At 38.9% G+C, this 21,325-nt stretch overlaps 2 protein-coding genes across 2 annotated transcripts; one reads left to right on the top strand and one right to left on the bottom strand.

The window, feature by feature from the left end:
* The first annotated feature begins 431 nt into the window (after nucleotides 1-431).
* LOC120635535 lies at nucleotides 432-3,647 on the top strand. The gene is made up of 4 exons (XM_039906553.1): nucleotides 432-1,363; nucleotides 2,093-2,175; nucleotides 2,221-2,566; nucleotides 2,693-3,647. The coding sequence occupies exons 1-4, from the start codon at nucleotides 432-434 to the stop codon at nucleotides 3,645-3,647; spliced, it is 2,316 nt and encodes a 771-aa protein (XP_039762487.1).
* A 370-nt stretch (nucleotides 3,648-4,017) lies between these two features.
* LOC120635615 (zinc finger protein 879-like) lies at nucleotides 4,018-20,123 on the bottom strand. The gene is made up of 13 exons (XM_039906632.1): nucleotides 19,791-20,123; nucleotides 19,139-19,310; nucleotides 17,103-17,195; nucleotides 15,862-15,996; nucleotides 14,715-15,632; nucleotides 13,925-14,052; nucleotides 13,752-13,826; nucleotides 12,914-13,052; nucleotides 11,296-11,405; nucleotides 10,086-10,164; nucleotides 8,169-8,300; nucleotides 5,648-5,848; nucleotides 4,018-4,863 (listed from the first exon to the last, which is right to left on the bottom strand). The coding sequence occupies exons 1-13, from the start codon at nucleotides 19,862-19,864 to the stop codon at nucleotides 4,693-4,695; spliced, it is 2,427 nt and encodes an 808-aa protein (XP_039762566.1). The 5' UTR covers nucleotides 19,865-20,123; the 3' UTR covers nucleotides 4,018-4,692.
* Nucleotides 20,124-21,325: the final 1,202 nt, after the last annotated feature.

Genomic DNA, 21,325 nt, shown 5'->3' with positions numbered 1-21,325 from the left:
GCAGTCCTCGCTATCGGTGAAGATGAGTACCTAAAAAACATGAATATCATGTCGGCCGTGTTGTCTAAGTTCCCAACGGTTTTGTTATCAAAATGGACGGACTACAGCTATCCGCTTATAACCGACGGATCTAAAGCCAAACTCGTAATATTATCCGATTTTTTAAAAGAGGAAGCAGTTAAAACTACGAAAACCGCGATTAATATTAATAGCATCAAAACCGATCAAAATTTTTCAAAGCGAAAATATGCCGTAAATTATGTAAACAAATCTCATATGTTATTACAAAGCGAATCTAACACGGACGCGGGTATGAAATGTCGGTTTTGCTACAGCGGGCCGAAACACAATCTACCGGATTGCAAAGTATTCAAAAAGGCACTACGAAAGGATCGGTGGCGTCACGTAAAGCGGTACGGTATATGTTATAAATGTCTGTCACCCACGAAGCACGACAGGGATATTTGCCGGCGCCTGCTTGTGATAAAAACAATTGCGGGCAGGCTCATCACCGATTGTTACATTATGAGAAGAGCAGTACGGGAAATGATAACACTACGGGCCTACACGAGTCTTCTGAACGCGAACCCACTACCGAAGCACAACAAGTAACGCACATTAAAGAAAACAATCGCCAGGTACTATTAAAGGTTGTAACGGTACAAATACACGGACCGATGGGAACTGTAACAACTGCCGCGTTGCTCGACGACGGGTCAACTGTAACGCTAATGAACTCGGAACTAGCCGCAAGAGTGGGGCTACGCGGACATAGAAAAACTATGCGTGTGCGCGGCGCATGGGACACTAATGAGCTAGAATGCGACAGCGAGATAGTAAATTTCACTGCATCCAACAAAGACGGCCAGCTATTTACACTTACGGCGCATAACGTTAGCGATCTGAATTTACCTGCTCAAGATACCTCTAATTTAGGTATTTCTCGATATGAACATATTTCTCAAATTAAAAATCAACTTAATCTTGAATATTATAAGCCACAGCTGCTAATAGGGCAAGATAATTATCACGTATTATTACCATTACAAGTTCTAGAAGGCAAACCAGGGGAACCGTTTGCTACTCTTACTCCACTAGGATGGTGCCTCCATGGTTGTACCAGAACACAATCCGTCAATTGTTTGTTGCATTCTACTCTGCTTCTCAGCTCCAACCACTGTGGCCTAGACACAGAAAAAGAAGACCTACTCCGTGAGATACATGAAGAGGTCCGACGTTCCTTCGCTATAGACTCCTTGGGGGTCACCGCTAAACCACGAGGGAACTCTGATGACATACGCGCTCAAGCGCACCTGGAGAAAACGTGTAAATTAATACAGGGAAGGTGGTATGTTGGTCTGCCGTGGAGAGAGAGCAATGCAAAGATGCCTAACTCGTTTACGTACGCCATGTCAAGGTTGAAGGGGATAGAGAAGAAAGTGAAAGCTGACGTAGGATATGCTTCACGATACAAGGAAAGAATCGAACATTTATTTCAAAACAACTACGCAAAACAAGTAGTAGACATATCTTGGAGTCCTAGAACCTGGTACTTACCACATTTTGGAGTCGATAATCCTAATAAAAAAAAATTGCGATTAGTTTTCGACGCTGCGGCTAAGTTTCAAAATGTTAGCCTTAATGATTACCTTTTAAAGGGCCCGGACCTACTCGTTTCACTGCTGGGAATAATGATGCGTTTTAGGGAACATAGAATAGGGATAACGGGGGACATAAAAGACATGTTCCTCAGAATAAAAATCCTACCTGAAGACCAAGATGCTTTACGATTTTTATGGCGAGATACCCCTAAGGATAAATTAAAAGTCTGCGCCATGACATCTTTAATCTTTGGCGCTAACTGTTCACCGTTCATCGCTCAATTTATTAAAAATAAGAACGCACAGAGGTATGAATCATCGAAGCCAGCCGCAGTAAAAGCCATCCTGCAGCAGCACTATATGGACGACTATATCGGCAGCGTTGATAGCATAGAAACAGCGAGGCAGTTAATAAAGGAGGTTACTTTCATTCGCGGACAAGGCGGATTCGAAATAAGAAACTGGACAAGCAACTTCAAAGAAGTTTTAAGTTACATTTCAACCGAAGCCTTAGGACCTACTGCTGTAAGGTTCGATATTGAACAGCATTCAGAACGCACTTTAGGTCTTATGTGGTTTCCTAAACAAGATACCTTAGGATTTGACGTATCATTCAAGCGTATTCCTACCAACATAGTCGCGGGTGAAAAAATACCTACAAAGAGAGAAATGCTACGAGTTATGTCAATATTCGATGTGTTTGGGTTCTTATCACCATTCACTATTAGAGGAAAAATAATTCTACAAGAAACATGGCAATCCGGAATTGGCTGGGATGAATCACTTACTGATGAACTTTATATTAAGTGGACCGAATGGCTGAAATCGCTAAAAGGTATCAGTCGAATATCTTTACCACGTCATTATCTCGCGGCAACACGTGCGAGCGAGATGGAAGACGCACCTAGTGCACTGAACAGCGCGGGCAGCGGTGTTTACGATAAACTCGCATTACATGTTTTTAGCGACGCGTCAACAAAGGCGATGTGCGCCGTCGCATACTGGCGCTGGGAAAGGAATGATAAAATATACGTTGCTTTCATCGCGAGCAAATGTAAGGTGGCGCCGATAAAACAATCACTATCGGTACCACGGCTTGAACTTCAGGCTGCAGTTTTGGCCGCTAGATTGGCGGACACTATAGTTACACAACATAAAATAAAACCACGAAATAAATACTTTTGGAGTGACTCAACTACTGTACTGCATTGGATAAGAAACGACGCTCGGAATTACCAAACGTTCGTAGCGCATCGATTAAGGGAGATTGATGAACTTACCTGTTCAAGCAAATGGCGTTATGTGCCTACCGGGCTGAACATCGCAGACGCTGCCACTAGGGAAGAATGCGACATGGCTATATTAGAAGGCGCATGGCTGTACGGCCCTAGTTTTCTATGTTGCAACGAAGCTGATTGGCCTGAAGACCTGCTAATATCTAATCCAACTTTTCAAAATGTCACTGAATATGTAGTCACTATAGGAAAAATTACACTATGCTTGAAATGCACTAGAAGCGTGAAAACGTCGCTCAAGACTATCCTCAAAGCAAGAGTGCCAAGAGAGGAAGTCTTGATCACTCTGATGGCAGAGGTCGAACAGATAGTCAACAGTCGACCTCTCACTCACGTCTCTGTTGAGCCTGCTACCACAGAGGCGATTACCCCTAACCATTTTCTTTTAGGTACTTCCTCGAACCTTCCATTGCTCGGGGCATTTGATGACTCCGACTTGTTCCTGAAGAAGCAGTGGCGCATCTCACAGCTCCTGGCTGACCAGTTCTGGCGTCGCTGGGTGAAAGAAGTCCTACCACAGATGCTACCACGGAAGAAATGGCATCACGAATCCCAACCACTACAGATCGGCGACTTAGTCGTCATCGTCGATCCCAATATGCCGCGAGGCGTCTGGCCCCGAGGCATCATCGAGGCGGTGCTGCCAGGAAGGGACGGGCGCGTGCGAGTGGTGGACGTGCGGACGAAGTCGGGGCTGCTAAGGAGGCCTGCAGTACGCGTCGCAATCCTACCTGTTGGAGAAGAGTGCTGAGCCCAGCACTGGGGGGGAATATGTTAGCGACGCAAAAAGCCCTCTTGTTAATTATTAATTAATAAATTATAAATAATTAATATTATATAGTTTAAGCTGAAATAAATGATTGTCTATGGTTTAAATAAATAATGTGCTAAAAACGGAACGTAGGTGGCGGGGGCGGCAAACCGTTATTCTGACGTCCGCGGCGGTTCAAATTGTAGACGTTCACCGCAACCGACCGCAGCCGCATCGTTTAAACTTTGCCAACCGCTACACACGTTCTGTCAGCCAAGTCACTTAAAGAAACCCTGTGTTTTTACTTGCCCTGGCCCCTACAGTAGTGTCGTTTTTTCTACAAACGTAGAATAAAGCAATAACATTTTTGAAAAGATTTTTATTTTACATAGGTACACATACTTTTTTTTTTTTTAAGCAACCTCGATAACTTTTCTCCACAAGAATATTGTGCTACTCGATTTTAAACAAATTTAACTTTCTAACCATATATTTTATTTGAAATTCCAAAATTAAAGACACGACCTTCTAAAATGAGATCCACTATCCATGACCTCCTTTTACATATCATCAACCCCTATTTTTTTCAACTGACATGGACTCCTTGCAAGTTATCCCGTCACCATTGCCACTTCTGTTCTAATGCAGCACTTTATAATGTATCCACAATACCTAGTTTTTATGGTAGCAGTAATAGCTTAGTGGTAAAAGATGATTCGGCCTCCTTTTCATAGACATACAGAGTTCGATTCCCCGCATGCACCTCAAAGTTTTCAGAGTTATGTGTGTTTTTAATTTGAGCAATGAAAATATCACTAGCTTTCTTGCATCTCATTGATATTCCCAAAAGATGTAGGTAGTCTAGCGATCCGAACTTGGCCGGCATGGTGGGCTCCAACCATATCCTTTTCATGCTGAGAAACCCGTGTTGGCCAGTGATGGGTTTATAATGTTGATAATAACTTCTCGGAGGAGGTATCAAGAACTGTATTTTGACACTTTAGCACTCATTGTCACTGAACACTGCACTTATGTTTGGTTCACTTCACTCATCGTAGGCCTCCTTCTCTGGTCTCGCAGCCTTTCCACTGGTCCCTCGGTTCCGCTTGGGCCAGGGCACCTTGAGATGCACATGGGACACATGTGTGTTCCTGTCCGACCCGTTGCTGAAGGCTTTCTCGCAGATATCACATTTGTAAGCTTTTTCCTTGTGGATCTGCGACAAGAGAGATTTATGTTTACTGCGGAAACTGGTTACACGGCTGTGGTTAATTATCTAGTTAAACTATTTTTGGATTAACTCGGACTAAAGCCCAGTCACACTCTTAAAGTCACTGACACACTCATATCATAGTTCAAATGCACTTACAGCTTTATCGGAGTCACACTCTCAACAAAGTATGGTGACATCCAGTGGCGTGCACCGGATTCCTTACGTATCATTCGTATGCATTCAGCAGGTCAATTGCATAAAAAGGGCAAAATTCCATTTCTATACGAGTTCTTTATCAATTTTAGGGTAGGCAGCTTTTGTGCGTGTATGAAGTGTACGCCACTGGTGACATCAATAATACTGTTACAGGCCCACTTGCACTAGTTTCAAATACACTCTTTGTTTAATGTGTCACATACACACAATGGCACGTACACACTCATAACGAATGTCCAGTCACACTCACATCAAAGTCACGGACACACTCACATCAAAACCACAGACATACTCCAAACAAAGAAACAGACACACTCATAATAAAGCCCCAGTCACACAAACATCAAAGTCACGGTTACACTCACATCAAAACTACAGACACACTCACATCAAAACCACAGACACACTCCTAACAAAGATAAAGACACACTCATAATAAAGCCCCAGTCGCACTCACATCAAAGACACTGACGCACTCACATCAAAGCCACAGACATACTCCAAACAAAGAAACAGACACACCCATAGTAAAGCCCCAGTTACACTCAAGTAAACCCTCGCGCAAACTCACCAGCAAGTGTCGGTTGCGGCTGGAGGGGCTGGTGAATGTCTTGCAGCACACGTGGCACTTGTGCAGTTTCCTCGTGGTCGCGTGCGTCTCTTTGTGCTTGTCCAGGAAGGCCTTGGTGCGGAACCGCTTGTCGCAAACATTGCACTGGAAGTTCTTCTGGCCGGTGTGTTTAGTCATGTGGTCCTTTAGATGGAAGGCAGTCTGGAACACATTATTTACTTTTTAATATTATTATATACACATTTTTTTTTTAAATTTAATAAATAATAATCATATATTTAATTAAATTATATATATATTTATTTATATCTTATTTTATTTATCTCTTTTAATAATTTATTATATTAGTTATTAGTAGTATGTACTAAGTGTGTAAATTTATGTATTGTTTATTTTAATTGCGATTTCCCGTCTCTCATGTTTTATTGTGTACTATCGTTAAGGTTACCTGGCAGAGATCACTTTTAGTGATAAGGTCGCCTTTTGCTTTTAATTTTTTGTTTAACTATATTTGTAATTTCTCCTTTATTACGCAATAAAGATGTTTAAATAAAAATAAAATAAATAATCACTACTTAATATTATAAATGTCAATGAAAGTTTGTTTGTTACGCTTTCACGCAAAAACTACTTAACAGAATTTCATGAAACTTTGTACACATATTCTTGGAAGTGTTAGAAGTAATATAGGTTACTTTTTATCCCGAAATTAAGCTCGGTTCCTTTGGGAGAGGGGATGAAAGTGTTTGACGATTTAACACCATAACTCTGACAAATTATAACCGATTTAAATAATTATTTTTGGACTATAGAGGTAACAATCAAAAAACAAAATCAAACGCAGACGAAGTCGCGGGCAGCAGCTAGTAATAAATATTTTTACCAAAATCTATTTCATCATAACTGTCTTTTTGTAACTACATTAATAAAAAAAAATATGTGTCAGAATTACAAATTATGTCTAGTGCCATTCCAATAATCAATTATAGGTGTATACAGCATTAACTTTGTTATCTACGGTCACAATTAAAAAGAAAAATTCAAACTTAAATAAGTATTTAGCTAAAGATTATTAAAATTATAATATATATATGAATAAAGCTATTATAACAGATTGATTAGTAATATTAAATTAAAATTTATAATTAAGATTACTTATATTTAATTTACATACAATTTTCTTCCTAAAACTTTCTAGGGTATCGTGAAAGATATCAATGTCAGGGTCGGCCAGGTCGTCGTAACTATTTACTAGACGATAAATTGGAGCGAATCTGCGTAGATTACTTTTTGAAAAATGCGGTGAGAAAATATTTTGCAAATGGTGTCTGGGAATACGGCGCGGGACATTTATGTTAATTTGATTGAACAATTCATGAGAGTCGTAAGGTATTATGAAAAATTTCATGCAATGTTATGAGACTGTTACTTACGGTACCCTCATAGACTCCTATCCAAATATCACAGCCTTAAAAAGGCAACAAAGACTGTAGCTGGCACGGGCCCAGAAGTTTTTAATAGGACACCAGGTAATATAAGAGATGCACCGAATAATAATTTATTCAGGAAAAAAACTGAAGACTTGGCTTGTCGAGAAGGCTTTCTACAGTTATAATGAATTCTTGGAAAGTAAAATATTTTTATAATTTTTTATTAGTGTTTTTACCTACACTTGGTGGAGTTAATTTTATAAATTTAAAATGCACATTAAAATTTTCGGAACCGACAGGATTTGAACCTGCGACTCTCGGGCAATCGCGGCCTGAGCGCATTCACCAATTAAGCTACGGCTCTCCTACCGTCGCTGCTGAAAATTAGTATATGCCTTTCACATATGGAGGGTAGAGGTAAGGAGAGTCATCTTATATGGGAGAAAAGTTGAAAAAGTGTCCAGTGTATGCACTAAATAACAGTTCAAAAATCCTCCACAATGGCGCTGGTGGATGCACAGGGTATGGTATGAATGTAGCAATCGTAGATGAATTGAAGTATGCCGAGTTAAAAAATTTAATGTCATTGTCGACTAAAGTAGTTAATTATTGAGAATTTCAACAACTTACGTTGTACAAAATATTGTGGTAAATATAAACTTACTTCCTTGTATCTCCATACTTCCTTGTTTATTTTTCAAGCCTACTCTAACAATATTTATATTTGGCGCTTCTTTTAAGAGTTACCCTGATGCAAATGTGGCGCCATCCTAATTTAATACATTTTGACGACACTTTTTAATATACACAGATGACTCTCCTTACCTCTACCCTCCATACTTTCACATAAGTCTTATAGCGACTGTAGCGCCATCTAGTAGGAAACGTTGCAGTTTCGATCTACTTTTCCAAAGGTCCATATTAGTAAAATATTGTGAAGATTGGCTGTACTTATTTGTTATTATAGATTAATATTATTATATTGAATTTATGAATTCATATACATTTGCATGAGATAATTTATTATTTAATATTTACTATGTGACGTATAACATGACTATGAGTATATTGACTATTGATGAAAGCCTAACCTGGAAGCTCCGGCCGCACTGCTCGCAGAGGCACTCCCGGGGCCGCAGGGCGTGTTGTGTCTGTGTCTCGCCCGGGTGCTCCCGCTTGAAGTGGAACATGTATATCGTGAAGTCTTTCAGCTGCATGCCGCACTGAAAAAAAAAACATGTTAATATATATTAAAAAAAAAAAAAAAACAAATTTCATTTATTTCAAGTAGGCCTAATTAATAAGCACTTTTGAAACGTCGAGTCAGTCTGTTTGTAGTGACTCTACCACCGGTTCGGAAGGCAGATTCCACTGAGAAGAGCCGGCAAGAAACTCAGCAGATTGCTCTTTTCCAACATAATTTTAAAGTTTAACAATCTTTAGAATTTTTCTGTTTTGTGAGAGATGAGAGCGGAGTGGCCTGCTTCCAAGCAGCCTTGTCGTTTAGGAATTCATCAATCGTGTAGTAACCACGATTTGTTAAATGTGTTTTAATATATTATTTAAACTTAGGTAGATCTAATATTACCTTCGGTATCATGTTATAAAAGCATATACCCATCCCGACAAAGGATTTCTGTACTTTTCTCAGACGATATGCAGATATCACTAATTTATGTTCGTTTCTAGTTAGTCGACTGTTTATATCGACTTTTTGTTTATAATTACTTATGTTATGTTTAACAAAGATAATATTATTATAAATATATTGCGAGGCTACTGTAAGTATACCTATTTCTTTAAATTTAGTACGAAGGGATTCGCGTGATATAAGTTTATATATTTTAAAGTTAAAGGCAAAGATTTATTTATTCAAAGAGGCACATAGATGGCACTTTTGATGCGTACATTACATGTAAAATATGACATAGAAGTGAGTTGATGGCGATAAACAAATTCGTCAACTTAAAACTAAAGCTACGAGGGTTCAAACCTGCCCTGGACTAAGAAGAAGCCCACAACAAACATAGCCTGCTGGTTTTTTTTTGTTATCACCATCTCACATTGGCGTGGCGTTAGGTCAGATGGCGTGATAAATGTACAGTGGCGTCGGGTCGCGTAATCTTTTGTCAAAGGTCTGATTGAGCGTGTAGGTAAGCGGTGCGTTCGGGCTTATAAATCAAAGAATTTATGATACAGTTGTAAATGTTGTTTCACAAATTTCTCCACACTGTCGCAGTGCGCCTGCGCAGGCTCCGATTAATAGTGCGCACTCACAGCGCCTAAAGTTAGCGAACGAATGTGCGTTGCGCGTGCACGCAACCGGTTAGAGGGGTGAAGGGAAGGGGGGACAATGATAGGCAATAGGATACTTTATTAATTTTTTTATTCCACTACAAGTTGGCTGACTGTAATCTCACCTGGTGGTAACTGATGATGCAGTGTAAGATGTTTAGCGGGCTAACCTGTTAGGGTGTATGGTATTCAAACCCCTAAGAGGTTACTACGCGCCATCGTACCGGAACGCTAAATCGCTTAGCGGCACATCTTTGTCGGTGGGGTGGTAACTAGCCACGGCCAAAGCCTCCCACCAGACCAAAACGGAGTATATTCAGAAATTATAAATTCCCAAATTTTCCCCTGTCGGGAATCGAACTCGGGACCTTCTACTTTAAAAAAAACATCGCGCAACGCTGGGCCAGGATAGCGGTGAAACAAACTGCGTTTTGGCGTAGACAAGGTCAACTCGGCCGATTGGCGCAGTTTGCAGCGACATTGCTTTCTGAGCCCAAGGCCGTGGGTTCGATTCCCACTACTGGAAAATGTTTGTGTGATGAGCATGAATGTTTTTCAGTGTCCGGCCGTTTATATGTATATTATTCATAAAAATATTCATAAGTCATCTTAGTACCCATAACACGAGCTACGCTTACTTTGGGGCTAGATGGCGCTGTGTGTATTGTCGTAGTATATTTATTTATATTTATAACTCGGGATATTATACTGACTTGTTCGCATGTGACGTAGGTCGTACCGCTTCCCTTCTTGTAGCGACGCCGCGGCAGCAACTGGTTCCGTACACCCGTCCTGCGCACACGCATAATATATGCTTTATTTATATAATATTAAAGTGTTTCCTTATAACAACTTTATTGAAGACAAAAGACCGGCACGCGCATAGTACCTACTAAAGTGACAGGAGTCACGTGATTTTAATTTTGCATGTGATGTTAGCGCTGTATCTGATTTCATTCAGTAAAAACTATGGCAGTGGTTCACTCAAAAACAATTAGCGTTTCGGTTTCACAGATAAGTCTCAGAGACAGTACATAATGTACCTCTAAAGCCTGCGAAGTATTATTTCACTACTATACTATACATACATACTATACATACTATACATTTACACGTCGTATAGTATACATAAAGTATACCATTCCCTCAGTGCCTGAAGACTAAAGTCTTCGAACAGTGCGTGTTGCCAGTGATGACTTACGGAACTGAGACATGGCCGCTAACTATGGGCCTCATAAGAAGGCTCAGAGTCACTCAGCGGGCGATGGAGAGAGCTATGCTAGGAGTAAAAAATAAAAACCGGCTAAGTTTGTTGTGGGCTTCTTCTTAGACCAGAGCGCGTTTGGAACCCTTGTAGCTTTAGTTTTAAGTTGACGAATTTATTTATCGCCATCAACTCACTGCTATGTCATATTTTACATGTTACGTACGCATCAAAAGTGCCGTCTATGTGCCTGTTTGAATGAAGAAATATTTGACTTTGACTTTGACTTTATCTCTACGTGATCAAAACAGAGATGAGGAGATCCGTAGAAGAACTAGAGTTACCGGCATAGCTCATCGAGTCGCGAAGCTGAAGTGGCAATGGGCGGGGCACATAGCTCGGAGAACCGATGGACGTTGGGGGTCTTAAGGTGCTGGAATGGCGGCCCCGCGCCGGTAAACGCAGCGTTGGTCGGCGCCCAACGCGGTGGACAGATGACATCAGGCGAGTCGCTGGGAGCCGCTGGAGGCAAGCGGCTCGGGACCGTGTATTGTGGAACTCCCTACAAAAGACCTATGTCCAGCAGTGGACGTCGATTGGTTGGCATGATGATGGTACCATGCCATGATACTGGGCCAGCATGGTGGACTACGGCCTTGCCCCTTCTCATTGTGGTAGGAGACCCGTGCTCTGTAGTGGGCTGATGGTAGTATACATACTCGGGCTTATGGTGTTTGGGCGACACCTTCATGTGCTGTTCGTACGCGGTGTCGGACGCGAAGCGTATATTGCATTCCTCGCATCGCGGGCCCGTCAACTCCTCCTGAAGCTGAACAACACAGTATTCATCAAAATTCAAAATTCAAAATTCATTTATTTCAAGTAGGCCTAATTAATAAGCACTTTTTAATCAAGTCAGTCTGTATGTAGTGACTCTACCACCCGGTTCGGAAGGCAGATTCCACTGAACAAAATATACAGGGTCGAATAAAAAATAACAAAAACCTCTCGCCCCGCAGTTGTTAACATTAAAACCAACAACTTTTGTTCTACGACTTTTCATAATTCAGTATTAATTTATTTCATACAAAAAAATCAACAGATCACGTTATTTCTGTTATGTGACATTACACTGTGCAACCAAATACGTGTCATTGGACAACGTCGCGTAGTCGGGTCAGTGACCGCGCGATAGAGTCGTGGTTCGCGCGTTACATTAGAATAATAGTAGTAACAAGTAGTGCCTATGTAAATTTTATAAATTTAAAATGCATATAAAAAATTTCGGAACCGACGGTAATTGAACATGTGACTCTCCGAGAGTAGCGGCCCGAGCGCTTCGACCACTAAGCTCCAACTACCGATGCCAAAATTAGTGAATGCATTTATGACAGTCTCATTATATATTAAGATCTATTAGTTTAATTTTTATCCCTACTAATATTATAAATGTAAATGTAAGTTTGTTTGTTACGCTTTCACGCTACTTAACCGATCCTCATGAAACTTTGTACACATATTCTTGGAAGTGTTAGAAGTAATATAGGATACTTTTTATCCCGACATTAAGCTCGGTTCCTTTGGGAGAGGGGATGAAAGTGTTTGACGATTTTACACCATAACTCCGACAAATTATAACCGATTTAAATAATTGTTTTCGTTCAATAGAGGTTATAATATGTGTTTAATTTTGCCCAAACTGTGGTTGGAGACAGAACTCCTCAGCGGACAGCAGCGAACCCCTCATTTAAGGCTTAGCGATACTGAGTACTTTAATTTTTTTAGAACTACAACTAAATTGAATGCCACATCAAAAAACAAAATCAAACGCAGACGATGTCGCGGGCAACAGCTAGTAGTGTATAATTTTGTAAGATAATTGTTTTTATGGAATGTTACGTTTATATTATATCAAAACGGATTTCGTTTGTCAGTGTTTGACAAAAATAAATTAAATAGTTCAAACAAACTAAAAAACACGCTTGGTATAAAAAAACTAATGGTTGGAAATTAAAATGAACATCATACCTGCCTTAGTGTCTATATATATATATATTTATATATACTATACTAGGTGTTGCCCGCGACATCGTCTGCGTTTGATTATATGGTTGCGTTTGAGCTATATATATATATATATATATACATATATAATATATATACTAGGAGTTGCCCGCGCCATCGTCTGCTACTACTAATTTCGGCATCGGCAGTTCTAGAGCCGCAGCTACCGGCAATAGGTTGATGTTATGATGATGATCGGCGACCGGCGTAGCATCTTCAATTGCGGGTCCTAAGTTCGAGTCCCGGAGCAGGCCGAAAACTACTAGAACTCACCGCGACTTTGTCGAGTCTATGGGTCCTGTATATGTGGAACTCCAATCCCTTCTGGCTGATGAACGAGTACCCGCAGTGGCTGCAGATGAAGTCCGAAGGGTGCTTTACTCGCAGGTGGGTTATGTATGTCGTGTACTTGCTATGGGAATTCGAATGAAAAAACATTGTTAAAGTGGTACATACATTTTTACAACCATTTACGGCATGGTTAGAACACATTTATAAATGTGAGGTTACTATAAAATGTGTTAAAACACAGTATTACACAGCAAGGTTACTATATAATGTGTTAAAATACATTAATTACAGCGAGGTTACTATATGATGTGTTAAAACACATTTATTACGGCGAGGTTACTATACAATTTGTTAAATCCCATTTTTATTGCTGTGAGGTTACCAAACAATGTGTTAAAACACAATTATTACTGTGTGGTAGTAACCACAAATAAAAAAAGTAAAAAAGTCAAATCAAAAAAGTCATTCATTGTCTAGTAAGACAATGAATGACTTTTTTGATTTGGTATTTGATTATTACTGTTTTTAATTTTTCTGTTATAGCGTAAATGGGTCATAGTTACCAAATAAAGAATTATTATTATTAATGTGTTAAAACACATTTATTAGAGCGAGGTTACTAAACAATGTGTTAAAATACATATATTAGCGCGAGCTTCTATACAATGTCTTATAACACAATAATTACAGCGAGTATAGCGACCTCGCAGTATTATTCCCGCGAAATCAGTGCCGATTCTTTGATACATTTCTATGTACAAAAGAATCGGCACAATAATTTTGCGCAGACACTGATAGTTGCGTACAAGTCGGTACTCACGAGAACTCGTCGTCGCACTGCGGACATTTGTATTTGGACCCTTTGTGCCAGCGCTCGTGCATCCGAGCAGATTCCCTGCAACAAATAACCTCATTGTTTCGAATATTTAAAATTTTTATCCGGTCTCCGGAGGCCTGCACTTCCTTTAGGACTGATATTGTTGGTTGACTCACAAGTTCATAGAGAAGAATTCGCACTGGGTGCAGTTATATCGCGTGGTGTGGCTCTTTGCATGCTTCGCCAGTGAACTGCGGTCCTTGAAGTACTTCTTGCATATAGGGCATTCCACGTTTCCGAACGCCTGAAAACAATCAGAAGTGGGATTCAAAGGCCTGAAAACAATCAGAAGTGGGATACAAGAGGTTTTTTTTTTAATAAAAGAGCAAATGAGGTACTGAAAGTGTTATAAATAAATAAATATACGACAATACGACGGGCGACTGGCGCAGTAGGCAGCGACCCTGCTTTCTGAGTCAAAGGCCGTGGGTTCGTTTCCCACAACTTTAAAATGTTGGTGTGATTAACATGAATGATTTTAAGTATTCATGTATATATTATAAATAAAAATATTCATGAGTCATCTTAGTACCCATAACACAAGCTATGCTTACTTTGGGGCTAGATGGCAATGTGTGATTATTTATATATATATATATATTTAAAAAAAAAATACACACATAGTTATAAAGCCCCAAAGTAAGCTTGTGTTTTAGGTACTAAGATGACTGATGAATATTTTTATGGATAATATACATAAATACTTAGAATATACATATAAACACCCAGACACTGATTCATGCTCATCACACAAACATTTTTCAGTTGTGGGAATCGAATCCACGTCCTTGGACTCAGAAAGCAGGGTCGCTGAAAACTGCGCCAATCGGCCGTCTTAATGATTCTCAAAATCCCAAACCCAAAACATCGCCCGCCTTTTCTGGCCAGAAAATACAAAAAGATTACCTTAGAATGTTTCTCCATATGTCTTGTATAAGTAGAATTGCATATGAAGCCTCTGTAGCAGAAATTGCATTGGAAGCTGGAGAACTTGTAATTGGAGGATTCTTTTCTCTTCTCAACATCTTGTATTTGTTCCTCGTGAGTTAATTTTGTCATTTCGAAGAGGGTGAGACTGGCACCTGGATCCGGTTTAACATTAGACTTTTTGAGGTTAACTTTAGTTTCTGATTTAACCGCTCTAGGATTTGTACTTCTCGCTTTTGCCCCGCTAACTTTTTTAGTTATTTTTTTGTTACTCTTAATCTGTGCTTTATTAACTTTAGCGTTGCGGCCGTTTTTGAAAGTAACTTTTCTGGTTCTCTTTAATGTTCTGCTGACTTTATTTTGTAATTTCTCATTATTTTCATCGTGTTTTATCTCTTCTATGTCACTGTCATTTTCTATTTTATTGACCAGTTCCACGTCACTGTCGCTGTCTTCCGCCTTGTTTTTGACAGGTAGTTTGTCATTTTTCACACCTAAAGCTTTATCAGCACTGTCATTAGAAACGTCATCATCATCGTTATTGTAAAAATCATCATCTTTGTCGTAATCATCGTTCAGAAAATCTATATCAATATCAATATCTTCATTTAAATCATTTTTTATAACTCGCTGTGATAGTTCCTTATGACTATCATCTTTCGCTTTTTCATTTATTGCTACAGGTTCAAAAACTAACACGGGTTCTTGCTTTTCTACTTTAACTAAGAGTTTTTCTTCTTTTTCCTCTATCTCAATCTCTGTCTCATCTTGTCTCATGTCATCTTTATTGTCTATAAAATTACGGTCACGGTGGTTGGGTTTGAACGTTTTCTTGACTAGATTAGATGTAAAATTATTGTGAGAGCGATTTATTGTTTTTATATAAGGTACTGTGAGCTGAAATAACACATTATTAATTGTTAGTTTCGTAATTCGGATACACGTAGTTTATCTGCTTTTTGATAGATCTGTAATTTCAAATGTTTATTGCAAATAAATGATTGTGATTATTATGATTAAATTACGTTTATTGTTTGCTTAGTTATAGTGCAAAGGAAGGAAAAACAAACAAACAAATTTTGGCATTTTAAACATTGGTAATGATTTAAACTATTCAAACACTTACCAATTCGTGTTTTTTGATTAACGCCACCAACGCAGCGTGACCTCTCAAACTCTTGTCTCTGAACTGACTACAGTTTAATAACCGCTGGGCACATTCTGGACATACTGTAGCCGTGAAGTTAGTAAGATCTCGCAACTGAAATAAATAAAGAGCAATAGAGTAATAAACAAATAGTATTGGAGTAAAAAATAATAAATAAATATACTTCAACAGTACACACATCACCATCTAGCCCCAAAGTAAGCGTAGCTTGTGTTATGGGTATTAAGATGACTGATAAATATATAATTTTTAAGAATTATAAACATAAATACTTATAAAATACAGATAAACATCCAGACTCTGAAAAACATTCATGTTCATCACAGAAACATTTTCCAGTTGCGCACTTTCATGGTAGAAATCATTGCATTTGATATTACTGAACCGTTTGTGATGTAACCTTTTTTTTTTTGTAACAGGGAAGTTTGTGGATACATGTGGATTGTACTTATATATATATAGTTCGCATGCGCGCGATACGACAGTACTCGGCGCGTCTCTGCTCGTGAAACACGGTGTGTACATTTTTTTTTTTTTTTTTTTAAATAAATAAATATACTACGACAATACACACACCGCCATCTAGTCCCAAATTAAGCGTAGCTTGTGTCATGGGTACTAAGATAACTGATGAATATTTTTATGAATAATAAACATAAAAATTTATAATATACATATAAACATCCAGACACTGAAAAACATTCATGTTCTACAAACATTTTCTAGTTGTGGGAATCGAACCCACGGCCTTGGACTCAGAAAGCAGGGTCGCTGCGAACTGCGCCAATCGGCCGTCAATATACATTATATATTTGAGTCGCATTAACATCCTTTATTTCAAGTACACCCTGTGGCACCCCAGGCAATGGTGTGCAGAGAGGGTATGCAGATGATATAAAATGAAGAGAATATCCAGTAAGAGTAATACATACTTAAGGGTAGGCTTTTTATAACTTTTAAAATGACTAGCCTTATGAATTTTAAAACTCTTAACGGAGATTTTCTTCATTTTATTTCATCAGCATACCCTGTGCATACCCTCTATGCACGCCACTGACCCAAGGACCCTAAGGATTACCGGTACCTGAACACCGGGGCTGGAACACAGTGTCCACGAAAGGAAAGATGCTTTCACCACTAGGCTATCCCCGCTTGAGTAATATAGATGGATAAACTCAACACTTGATTATTAAACTTACCGCAAGTCCAGTTATGGTTTCGTACGTCTGTTCTAAATTATATTTGCTCAATGGATACAGTTTGCTGTCAGTGTCTAGACATACCACACAGACCTGCAAAGGACATGATTACTAGCTTAAAAAAGTAATTATCATAGTTTTAAACCTGTCTTTGATACTTTATTTGTACACCATAAATAGGGAAAAAAAACAATGGGCACAACAAAAATAAACTTAAAAAGTGGGATACAAAGGGCGGCCTTATCGCTTAGTAGCGTTCTCTTCCAGGCAACCTTAGGATTAGGAAAACCAAGGGAAACCGATTGGTGGGGTGTTATAATTATTATATACATACTTACGAACAATTACACACTAATACTTATCAAGATTACACACATAAAATACTAATAATAATAAATATAAAAAAATATAATATGTTTTCTTTAAAAAAAAATTTTTTTTTTAATTCACGTTCTTCATACAAGTTAGCCCTAGACTGCTAGCATAGCTGCTGTAGCTAGTCTAGCGGGTCGTAGCGGGCTAACATGTTAGGAAGTGCGGTAGTCACACCTCTATCGGTTTCTACGCGACAACGCTCCGGAACACTGCACACGGCACGTCGTTGTCGGTCGTAACTAGCCACGGCCAAAGTCTCTCATCAGAGAAAATATAGAAATTATATATTCCCACATTGACGTTGCCGGGAATCGAACCCGGAACCTCCTGCTTGCTCCTCCTGCTCACCGTTGCACCAGGGAGGTCGTCGAAAATTAGTCTTAGTTGTAGAAAATTTTGATAGGTTTACTTTTGCTTTATAATACACTTTGTATTCGATTTTTTCACTTGGGAGGGCTTGTTAGCAAAGAATCACTATAAATAAAAGATTGCAGTTTTTCTGGGCATGTTCTTGTATTGTAAGCTTCAATTGGGTACTCATATAGATACACTAGCGGTTAAACTGAGCTCAGCTGCCTATGCTGTCAGAAAAATTAGACAGATTACTGACGTAGAAATAGCTAGGCTTTGTATACTTTGCGTACTATCATAGTGTGATGTCTTAAGGGATTTTGTTATCATATTGTTTGCAAAAGGTGCAGTATTCATTTGAGTATACTTTTATAATATGATTGCCGAGGTAATTTTAGACCTACCAATGCATAAATTTTTTTTTTCAAATTCAAATTCATTTATTTCAAGCAGGCCTACTTTATAAGCACTTTTGAAATGTCAAGTATGTATGTTTGTAGTGACTCAACCACCGGTTCGGAAAGCAGATTCTACCGAGAAGAGCCGGCAAGAAACTCAGTAGTTGCTCTGCATTTACAAACATTTTGCTATCTTGCGGGAGATGAGAGCAAGGCTGGCTGCTTCGAATCTACCTTGTCATTGAGGAATTCATCAAATGTATAGTAACCTCGCTGTACGAGATGCGTTTTTACACATTTTTGAAATGTATTGGTAGGTCAAGAATTATAGGAATCATGTTGTAAAAGCGTATACTAAACCCCACAAAGGAGTTCTGCACCTTTCGCAGACGATATGCAGATATCACTAATTTATGTCCGTTTCTGGTAAGTCGATTGTTAATTTCAGCTCATTGTTTATAAAGAGTAATATTTTGTCTCACAAAGACTATATTATTATAAATATATTGCGAAGCTACTGTAAGAATACCTATTTGTTTAAATTTTTCACGAAGCGATTCGCGTGATCCAAGTTTATATATTCATTGATTGATAAGATTAAACAATGTGTTAAAACATATTTAATAAATTGTGGTTCCAAACAATTGATGAATAATTTAACACCAAGTTTTGGAATCAGGCTGCTCTCTCATCTCTCACAAGAAAGATAATTTTAAAGATTGTAAAGTGTAAAATGATGTTGAAAAAGAGAGCCTCTTCTCGGTGGAATCTACCTCGCAAACCAGAGTGCTTGAGTCAGAAGCTCATAACTACTAACTAGCCCATAACAGGGTCTCCAAACAGAATCAGAATGTATATACACCTTCATGTACATTATGAAGAACGCTCAGGTATATGGCTTGAGAAATTTACCTGAACGAAAGGCACAGCACACCTCTGCACTACCCTTAACCCATTCTTGCCCTCATAGAAGTTTTCATCTTTAAAATGTAGAGAGCAGACCACTGGAGAATCTGGCAGCTGGCTCTCTTCTATGCCAAGGACTGCGAACCAGGCATCTCGCCGAACTTTGTCTACAGGAAACCTGGAACACAAATCTCAATATAGTCAATGCGTAAGTATGTTGAATAAATAGTAATGATGGGAAGCAACCCGATTGAGCCACCTGGGCACAGGAAAGAGTGCTTTTATCTGAATAATTTATATAAGCAGGCATTACTTTGTGGAAATCCAGGATATATTATGAAAATTAAGCTTTATTTGCTATATACTGCGAAAATCTTTATGGTGTTATCTATAATTTCTTCAAACCTTATACTCAGCACTAAACAGATCTTCGGCAATGTACCTTCTATGCACGTTTCGCTCCGAAATCGGAGCATCCTCAGGAGATGTTGACTTAACAATGAATAATAGTTAAGTCACCTGCCCTTCCCAGTGTATAGCAAATTAAGCTTAATTTTCATACTTTATCTGGATGTAATGTAAGTTGATACATTTTATCAGGGAGATGTTATTATTAAAATAGTACAAATATTGTCTTTTCAGTCGGTATTCTACTTACTTATGAAAGGTAATTGATTTCGAATTGCTGTATATTGTGTTTGTCGAGTTACACGAAGTCACACAGCACTTCATTTTAGCAATCGATGTAAATATTGGTTCTAAAGTACACTACGAAGTTATTTCGTTACACGACAAAATCAACTTATCATTTATCATTTTACTGGTTATTGTTTTGTAGTTCACATTATATTATAACACTGGTCGAGCAAAGTAATAACACAAAACAACAAAATCTGTAGGATGTCCAGTTTTCACTTTCTAGTTTACTACCACAAACTAAATAATAAATTGAACTCCACAAACTATGAGGTACAACAAACGAAAAACCTGAGCGAACAACTGTCAAGCTCACGAGTCTAAGTTTATCATATTTTTAAGAATAAGTTCTATGGCTCTGGATTCTGACGTTTTAGAGCCGTGATGACCTTATATTTGTATAATCTTTGGTGCATGAATTTGATAATCACAAAGCCACACTCAATTTTTTATTAACTTTACTACTGGGTTTTTGGGCGGGAAACTTCGAATTTGGCGGACGTGGTTTTTTTAGATTTTAATTTTTAATTATGGTGAATTGAATTGTAAAACTGGGGACTTCGCAGCGTTGGCCTTGGTCGACACACGTGTAGTGATTTTCGGTGTTGTTTTTAGTGAAAAGTAGCCGATTTTTGTGGTTTTTTTTAACAACCGTTTTGGTGGTGGTGAGTCTTTATATTAATAGGGATGGAGCTAGATACTCCTCCGGAGCCTCCAGACCCTGACGGGTCTCGAATCTTCACGAATGAGGATGTGATGCATGATGCACCTCGCGCGTCTAGCCAAACATCAAGAAAACGCCCAGTGGACACTGAAAAGTCCGCTAGCGTAACATTCAAAAAAAAACTGTAAAAGAGTCATCACAATCGGTTCCGTCGATCCAAACTGTTTTTACGCATCCTTCCTTTGCAGAAGGCCCCGAAAGTTACGATAAGGATGACAAAGGCCCCTTCATAGTCCATGTCTCAAGGGAAATCTCAGATCCATCTGCGGGTACGTCTATTAGAGCACTTAAATTCGGTCAATTTATGCATAAAAACAAGTTCACCAATATTGTAAGTGATGGTGTTAAAAACGTTGGCCGCAACAAGATTAGCGTCGAATTTTCTTCTGCTCAAGCTGCTAACACATTTATAATTAGCCCAATTCTGCCCCTTACGAAATATCAGGCTAAAATCCCAACCTACAATATAACAAGGATGGGTCTAGTGCGAGGTGTCCCTGTAGACTGGTCTATGGAGGAGTTTGTGGAGTCGTTAGAACTACCTGCTGGTTGTGGTGCAGTTCTGAAAGCCCGCCGTTTGAACAGAAAATCGTCAAATGAAGGAACAATAGAATGGCTTCCCACCCAGTCGGTGGTAGTCACTTTTAGGGGTCAGATGCTTCCATCTAAAATTTTCTCATTTTACACCTCTCTCCCAGTAGAACCATACAAATACCCAACAATCCAGTGTCTGAACTGCTGCCGTTTCGGCCATATCAAAGCCCAGTGCAGAT

The sequence above is a fragment of the Pararge aegeria genome, chromosome 27 (genome assembly GCF_905163445.1).
Source record: "Pararge aegeria chromosome 27, ilParAegt1.1, whole genome shotgun sequence".
Lineage (NCBI taxonomy): Eukaryota > Metazoa > Arthropoda > Insecta > Lepidoptera > Nymphalidae > Pararge > Pararge aegeria.
The sequence above is the reverse complement of the archived record's forward strand: the minus strand, read 5'-3'. Positions and strand labels throughout refer to the sequence as shown.